The 9,544-nt window shown below is 37.3% G+C and overlaps 1 protein-coding gene across 1 annotated transcript; it reads right to left on the minus strand.

Moving 5' to 3' along the window:
- Nucleotides 1-219: 219 nt before the first annotated feature.
- Nucleotides 220-8,908, minus strand: LOC135631315 (exocyst complex component EXO84B-like). Its single transcript, XM_065138874.1, has 7 exons — nt 8,419-8,908; nt 7,212-7,309; nt 5,169-6,207; nt 2,899-3,414; nt 1,720-1,908; nt 1,479-1,612; nt 220-644 (listed from the first exon to the last, which is right to left on the minus strand). Exons 1-7 carry the CDS (start codon nt 8,614-8,616, stop codon nt 482-484), a joined length of 2,337 nt encoding a protein of 778 aa, XP_064994946.1. The 5' UTR covers nt 8,617-8,908; the 3' UTR covers nt 220-481.
- Nucleotides 8,909-9,544: the final 636 nt, after the last annotated feature.

Consider the following 9,544-nt stretch of genomic DNA (forward strand, 5'->3'; position numbering starts at 1 on the left):
CCCAACTGCAGCCAATAGTTCTAATAAGATTACAACAGCAAGTCTCCAGTTAATCTATTCCATATGCTACACTGCTAGTTAAATTAACTATTGTGCTATTGAATACAGTGTAGGAATCCTATGTTCCTTCCTTCATGCTTACATTTCATTCCAAAGACTACAGCTACAAACCACAAGCAGTGTCTACAAGACACCATCAACGGGTGAAACACACATCCAGAAGCAAATAGAACTATGGGGAGCATTATAGTGCGCAGCCAACACATTCCACTTGTCCTCTCATGACGGAAAATGAATGAATGAATGAGTGAAAAGAATGGTACAAGCTGGACTTTGGACTGTATAAGAAAAAGCAATAAATACATATGCAAACTCCAAAAATTAGATGACTTGCTGACATAAACCATAATCATCTAAGACAAACACACAGAGCGCAATGCTGCTTATTATACAAGAACCTGTCTGCAAGAAAAGATGCACGCTACAAGCTCCCATGAGATCTGAATGACGATATGGATTGTGCCGAGATGGATGCAGTTGGGCTGTTTGTTTCTCTCTCTCCATTGCCAACCCTTGTTCTACCGCTTATCCTACTTATAGTTTCTTGAGCAACTTCAAAGAACCAGTCATCGTTTGGAAGAGTACTGCATGAAACTCAGATGTTAGCTTGACCAAACAAGGCCTAAAAGCAATCTTAGGAACAACTTTATGAAATGCATGTTGTATATAAAACTAGGAATATGAGGCCATTGCATGCTATCTACAATAGAGAAGGATGTCTGAGACCATCAACCACACTGGAACCCATTTAACAATTTGTTATTCAAAAGGGTTTTATGAACTTAAATTCCTCATAATAGTTAAACATAGGAATTGTATTATACGTTAGTTTTTGGAGGGAGTTAGGGCCAAACTGAATTGAACATATCTTTACTTTTCTAGCACCTATGTTTAACTATTAAAATACTTCAATTACTACTGCTGGCATCCTTAACTGACTTCCTGATGGGCCTAGACACAGGTTTTAGATATTGACACCCATACCGGTACATACGAATTGGTATAGTTGGCACATTGGCACTGTTTGGTATGGTTGAAACGCCTCTAGGCCAGTATCGTAAGGTTGGAAAATTTGGTATCAGAGACCATGCTGAACATTATGTTGATCTTGTACATTGGCCATTCATCGAGTCCTTTTTTTTCATTCTTTTTCCTCACCAATTGCATCGAGAACCTCTCTCTTGATCAAGATGTTTCAATTTAGTGTTGCTGGTAAAACTACCATAGTAGGATTACATATAGTAAATGGAAATTAGTTAGCCATCACCAAAATAAAATTTATCACATACAGGATAAATATATGCTTAACAAATGTAAAATATGACCCTCTAACAGTTTATACATAGAGTAACAGGAAAAAAAAAGAGCAAAAACAAGAAAAATACTTGTACCAGTGCTGCAGTCACTAGATAACTCACCTATCTGGATCCATTCCAGTTGCAGAAAATGCAGCCATAGCTCTTTCAATGATGTCGATAACAACTTGATGCACATTTCGAGACAAGAAACGGCCTTTTCCAAAAAGAATTATAAATTGCATATCTAGATAAAACTGCAGGAAAGGAAAAACAAGTCGACATTAAAAAGTAATAGAAGATAAGAAGTTTCTGATTGTCCATAGTAATACAAAATATATGTTAAGGAAAACAGGATCAAGACCTGCTGAAGGCCAAGGGGACCCAAAGGTCTGTCTCCCTCTTCAATTTCCTCCCAGAAGCTCTGATCTTCTGAAAGCCATAGTATGACTGTCTCTGTGAGTCTCATCATCAACAAGGTAGCAAATCTTTCCCTACCAACAAACATATCTGAGGCAACGCTTGCCATTCGATTCAATTTGGCATATAGTTCCTAAGCAAATACAGTAGTTAGGAGCTTTTAGATTTTTGGAAAACCAGCCTGAAGAGAAACATGTATAAGCTACCAATTTTATAACCAGGTGCACATCAGCCTGTGAAGGACTCTTTTACAACCAAGTGCAAATTTTAGATACTTTAATACAAGCTTCACCAACTTACTAACTAAAAATCACAAATATCTAATCCATCATTCTCTCTCATTAAACCATGAGAATAGGTGATACAGTAAAAGATAACTTACATGAGTGATCAAGTTTTAGTAACCGATACTAATGCACATATCGTAATCTCATCTGTTAGGTACATATTAACTGGTAATATATGGTATGCCTTGGTACATTAACAAAAGATTAAAAATGTTTAATATGTCAGTATCAACCAAAATGGTCAATTCAGTGGTATATCAGGATACTATTAGACAGGTATGGTTCAATCAGTATAACAAGGCATTTGAAACCATGTTAATTCCATTCCAAAAAACATCCAATAAACTTTTATGATTGTTTATGCTTTATTTTCTCCAAATAATTTTCTATATAATTTGTGATCTTATTTTATTAAGTGAACTAAAATATTACTGATCTTTTGGAAAAATAACTAACAAGCTGAAATTGAGGGTTTTAAAATCAGAAATCACTACATGGAAAGAAGCAACATTTGTGACTCTTGTAAAGGAATTACTTTGTCATGCAGCAAAGTACCTTCAGTGGCATATAGTAATACAGGATAAGTATTGTTCAAGTATTACATGATGTAATGCAATGCAACATTACTTGGATTTTTGAAGAAAAAAAAACATCAAATGTAATCCAGAATTGGATTGTTTGATAAACCAAACATAAAAAAATGATGGAATCATCCATATTTCTTGAAGCAAATTCTATAGAGCAAGTTTACGTAACCAAAAAAGGATCCAAGTGTAACCTTGAAAATGGAAGAAACATCTCCCATAATAAATGTCTAAACATTCTGGTTAAGATACCTGAAATATTGGAGAAGGAGCCCACTCTAGCTCGTCAGAATTTAAATCCATGCTTATATACATTTCTGCACTTAGATTATTATCACCATCTTCTGTGAATATAAGATCAAGTGCATGCTGCCTACAAAAGCTATCTCGCAGCTTGTCAACAGATCGCTGCAGCTTTTTTTTCCATTCTCTTTGCTCTGGCACACGAGTGTTTCTATCTGAGCCTCGTCTACGAGAATCATCCATTCCACCAGCCTGATACATTGGTGAAAGCTTCATTGCTGCTCGAGGGAGCAACTCCTCTGCCAATAGAGATGCATTTGCTAATAAACCTAATTGTTGTGTTTCAGTCTCTGCTATTCGAACAAGTTTGTTTACTGGACCATCCAAATTTGCTTCCTCCTCTATTGAACTTGGCAATGCGTTTATCAGAAGACCGATATATGAATTGAAGACCTTTAAAAGACCATCCACGGTGGAACCCCCTAGTTGCATGCTTAAAAGTGGCCCTACATCCTCAAAGAAATCCTGCAAATTTATTTGAAATCAACTATGAACAGATGAACATGAATATATGATTTTACATATAATTTAATGGAAAAGCGAGAAATATAATAGCAAGTCTGGACTAATCCTACTGCATCTAGTTTGATGGAGTCATAACCATGAAACATACTTAAATCATCTAATAGAATGCACACCACAAATAAAGTTGATGAAATGGTTCGATCTGATTATTTTTCATATGGCACCAGACAATATGATGCTACTTTCCTCATGTCCTTTGCATGCATCAACATGCCAACTACTAGTATCTTGTCTATTATGCACCAGGCCTTATAGACCAGGGCATAGATAGTTGATTCAGAAAACAGAATGTTGTTCCCCCAATCCCAGCTTAGCTTAGTGCAACCTCTGGCTGGCGTGTGCAGCATAATACCCACAGAACAACATAGCCATCACACAGAAGGAAGAAATATAATATACATCATTTAAAATAAATTGAAAGTATCTGTTTGCTTCTTGTACATGTCAGTCTACTAAACTGGGATGGATTATTTTAAATAATAATCTATCTTAATGGTAAATGGATTCAAGTTTTAAATTTTTGTCAAATACTGGATTCAACACCTTTCAAACTGGTAGGATACTGGTATACCAACCAGTACACCAACCTGTATAGCTTGGCACCACAAAAGAATAATGAAAAATATAGACTGGTACTGAGTTTTATGATGGGATATTGGATCTTGGTTGAACCACTAATAACACATACCAGTTTGACCAATAATAGAAACATTCGATATAGTAATATTAAGGCACGTATAATTGTTTATGCACTAATAATATTAGTAAAAACGATAAATTTGTCAAACAATGGCGAGCAATATAATAAGAGAACAACCATTTGATTCACCAGATTTGGAATATAAAGTGCACTCAATACCTAAATCTCACCTCTTCCCTTTGTTCCTATTCTCTCGGTCTGCCTTCTCATTTGCCTTCATGTTCAGACAATCAGAGCAATATAATATTAAAGGTAATAGATCAGTTCATTTAGGATCAATTCTGTTCGTGCATGAATTAACAAATTCACATAACATTACCCATTATAAGACTCAACTTGCAGTATTGCAGACGGCTACATTCAAATTGTGTCTGCATAAATGCAGAATGCTCCAGTATGACACCATATTCATAGAGGTACACCAGTGTACGTCATGTAACGGAAGAAGATATGTAATTTACTAGGAAACCTTATGTATTAACAAAATGTACAATTAAGATAACAGCTAAGAATTTCTAACACATGATGATTACTTTAAGTCGGGAAAGACAAAAAAAGAGCCAATATTATAAAGTATAAAGAAACACCCATACTACAAGCAACATCACCATATATTATTGAGAAAATGGCATGAAGGGGGGGGGGGGGGGGGGGGAGAGAGAAGGGGGGAGTGGAAGGGCAGGGAAGAATGGAGAGAGAGAGATGTAATCCAAAGAGTTATTTCTAATAACTCCAATTTTTCAGTTGTTCAGAAACAGAAATAAATTGGACCATCAGAAACTAAAAGGAAGGTGAGCACTCTATATCTCTCTGTAGGTATAGAGTATAAACATATATATTAGCTTTTGCTTGTTCATGTGTAAATAATCTTGAAAGTTGAAACCATATCATACGTACTCAAAAACCATATCATCGTGCAAAGTCAAACAAAATTAAACTGACATGAAAAGAAGAAACTTGGAAAATCACTAATCCCAGTGTAAATATAAGTCACCTGAACCATTGAATAGAAGCGATGTGCACTGCTTGAAAGTTTGGGTTGGATACCCACAACTGTAGAAGATATTCTATTTGATGTGCGTGCACCTGTAGGTGGATAAGTAAGTACCCAATCATCTGCAGCTGCTAAGGCAGCAGTACTCTCTTCAATTCTTTTTAAATTAGCATTTAATGCTTGCTCAACACTAGGCCTAAATAGTTTCAGAAGAACAGAGGAAAGTGACAATCTCCCACGAGCTTCAAGCATGGAACAATGTCCAATGGCTATTTGCACACATTCTGCAGCAGCTCGTAACCCTCCAGCTGCTGCCGATGAAGCTAATGCATGCCTCTTTACAAGATGTGAAAAGGCCTCTGCTCGCTTTGTAGACCATATGACCAGTTCTGATGCATACTCATCCCCAAAGACAGATTGAGAGTCGTTCAGAGCCTGACCAATGGCAGAAAATACTTGCTGTGACAGAGCAGCAGTATATGCTCCTCCATATGAAGTACTAGTAGGATGAATAACTTGCATATTGTACTGAAGCCTCTGGTAATGAGCACTAAGCAGCAAACTGTGAGCCCGTGGACCATCGCCAAGTCTTTTGAGAGCAGCAGCGGCAGCACGAAGTTCAACACCGTGGGTAGAAGATTGACAAGCAGCCTCAGCAAGTTGATCAGCTAACTTCTGACGATGTTCAGAAATAGCATTCTGCAATGATGAAAGTTCAGCAGTACCCACAGTTTGCTTTTGTTTTGCATCTATAACTAGATGTTCTGCTTCATCCAGAGCATCCAAAGCTTCATCAACTCTCCTTTCAGCCAGCAGAACTTCCAGCATATCGGGAAACTCCTCTACCCATTTTTCTAGATCTGAAGGTTCTCGGTCTTCCACATTTGAGATGTCATTTTCTCTTATGCTCTCAGAACCAGCAGACAGGGAATCAATGTTAACACCTTCAGCTAAACCATGAATTAAACCTGTCTGAGCTCCTAAAAGATTCTTTATAGACAAAAGCTCGCCTTCCAGATCTGATATTTCCTTTGATGTTCTGTATTTGGCATGTTAAACGCACAAAGAGTTTGCATCAATACTTATAACTTGTTCGTGTTGTATAATCAGGTAAAGCACACATCAAGGAAGCAAAACGAACTCAACAACACAAAACAAAAAGCAAGGTTCACCATACCGCAGCATACGGCTCAGTACGGGTGGTATATACTGGTTTGACAGAGGATCGATATGGGCAGTACATACTAGTCTGTCAGTATGCCCCACCATACCATCTGTTGATATATCAGTACGGCTCAATAAGTACTATAATAACGGTCGGTCGGTACACTGGTACGAACCAATAAGATGAACCATGACAAAAAGAACATATATTTTACATGATTCTAATAATTTTTCCTGCCAATTTGATATATTCCTTAAGTTCCTTTCTGATTTTCGCTGCATTATATTTCCAGTTTTAAATCGCACCACCTAAAACTCGGGTTAGTATTTATTTCCATTTTCTCTGTTTCCTTATGTGTCTACCTAATGCCAGTATTCTACATGGTCTCGTAATATGGAATAAACCATCTAAATAATAACCTTGAAATTGATATATAAATATTCACTAAAGAAGAAGGTTTTGCTCATGATTGACTTTTAGAAGAAAAACAGTGGCTAATCCATATGTAAGGTTCATTCGATGGCTTCCCCACTAGGCATCATAATCATTTTGCTATAGTCAAGACTATTGCACCAGCAGATCATAAAGTTCAATTATTTCTGTCAACATTCCTTTTCTTCAACACCATGAACTTCCGAAACTCTTCACTTTCAAAATAAGAAGAAAAACAAAGAACTATACAGATATTCAAATGTCATTGCCCAAGCAAGAAGACCCATACATTACAAGTTGCTAAGGAAAAGAACATTCATTATTTTTAAAGCAACAGTGAGAATATAAAAAGAAACTTAATCTTGCAACTAGTGGTATGATTCCAGTTGATAGGTTCCATGAAAAAACAATACAATATAATGAAAATAACGAATATTATAACTCACCTTATAAATGCCGCATAGTTTGCATAGACACTTTTACGCATTTCTTCTGCAGAAGCCCTCTTTAAATCTTGTAAATAATTGCATAGTTGTTTTATTTCCTTCATAGAGTAATAGAACAAGTAAGAAATCATATTGTATTATATATGCTTAAACAAGCTTTAATTAAATTACTTTCGACTAAGACTCCAGTAGAATTTACTTCAAAGGGAAATTTTCAATTACCAAATAATAACAAGAATCTATGAAAAGAAAGTAATAGCTTAGACACACCATATAGAGCTTATAATGCTTGATTATATTATACAACAGTAATTTTTTGTTTTAAAAAAATTGGAAGGAAGGATAGAAGAGCCAGGGACAAAAAGAAAGAGAATGTGGAGGAGATCAAGGGCAAGAGCTTGTGAGGCACTGTGACCAACAAGCACGTGCTTCTTGTTGAACTACATGCATAAGCTAATAAACAACCACAATTTAGAATCCTAAATCCATGTAATGGTGCCATGCAACCGTTTGTGACCTAGGTGACCGAGGTCACAAAAACAGCCTATGTACTTGTAAGGGTAAGGATGCACATATTAATGCTTGTGGAAAATGAGAAATGCATTTCACCAACTAACGCTCGGCAAGTTAAATGGCTCTAAAGATTATTCAAATTAATGATTCAAAAGAGAGAGGGGGAGACCCAAGGGAACTTGATCAAAATCATTGACACGAACCTGGAAGTTCTTTCATAATGGAATCATGCAATACCATACAAGAGATAGGCCTTCAAAAGAAGAAGGATTTTCTTCAATTAATAAGACAATTCATTTAGGGTCATCATTTTCCTCCTTAATCAACCAATCAGGCAAGTAAAATCATAACCAGTTAATGCATCCAGAAATATCCATTCTGCTAAAAGCTTTTGGCCGAAAGAATAATACATTCGATAATAAACTAGTTGGTTGGTGAAGAATTGTGATGGACGCACAGGGAAAACTTAATAAGTTCGAAAAAAAGGTGAGTCAGAATCATTCACCATCCCCCAACAACAACATAGCCTCTTAGGGACCATGCAAATCCACAACGGCAGCACCTCATAGATCGATATGGCCAATCAAATGAAAGATAATGCAAACAAAAGACTATTTGAAAGAAAGGAAATATTCAGGGTGAAATTTGCTTAAAGAACCAACGGCACCGAATTCTAACAAAGAAAACACCGGACCTTTTCGTTCATGCTCTGGCATTTCGACTGCACGTAGGCATCGGGGTCGAAATTATCGGTCTTGAAGATCTTCAGCTTGTCGGCGAGCTGGACCCCAGCCTCCTGCCCGGCGCCGCCCCCATTCGCATGGGGCACTCCAGCGGCGACCTGCCCAGACGGGGCCGAAGCCCTAGATCGAGACGACTTCGCCGAAGCCATCCCCGCGATCTAAACCCAACCGATCAGATCCCTCCCCACCCGCCAACAAACTCCAACAATTCTCAAGTCCGATCCCCAATCCACGGCCAAATACAAGGAACAGATCCCCCTACAATCGCCGCGATAGGGAGGGAAAAGGAGGCATCGTGGGGATCGCGGGCACGATTAGATCGCCGCCAGAAGGAGCATCGTGAATGGCCTGGTGGAGAGAAGTGAAGCCGGTGGCCGCGGAGTGGGACGGCGTGCGGAGAGAGAGGGGAAGAAAAGGAAGGCTGGTGGAGCTGTTGGGGGAAAAATTATTATTTTACAGTGAAAGGGTGGAAGGATACGAGTTGATTCGTGCCGTAACGGATCAAAGAGGAAACGCCGTGTACACACACGTCAGCACGTAGACGGTCGACCACGTGGCACCCGTTTACGGGCCGACGTGGGAACCACCGACTGGGAAACGACTATTGGTTGATAATTGTGGGCTCCACCATGTGATGCGATTACCTCTAAACAAACAACAAATTTAATCAAAATGGGATAAAAAATGATTTTTGTTTTTGAAAATCTATTTTGAAAATTATGAATATCAATCTTCATTTTTTTGCATCGTGAGCAAATATTATAAAGATATGTTCATGATAAAAATACACTCATCGATAATATATATATATATATATATATATATATATAACACTGAACATCTGACTTTTGATCTCTAACATATCACTTTATGATTTATTATTATCAAAAAATCTTCCTCGTCGACCTATAGCTCGAGCAATTAATATCTCACCATATATGTTATCATATTTATCAATTATCAAAAATTAAAAATATCACTACTTAAACATGATTTCCTTATAAACCATCTCACATAAATTATGCAAAATATATATTATTTTATCTCCCCTCTTTATAATCAATATAAAATATCAGG

The sequence above is a fragment of the Musa acuminata genome, chromosome BXJ3-2 (genome assembly GCF_036884655.1).
Source record: "Musa acuminata AAA Group cultivar baxijiao chromosome BXJ3-2, Cavendish_Baxijiao_AAA, whole genome shotgun sequence".
NCBI classification, from domain to species: domain Eukaryota; kingdom Viridiplantae; phylum Streptophyta; class Magnoliopsida; order Zingiberales; family Musaceae; genus Musa; species Musa acuminata.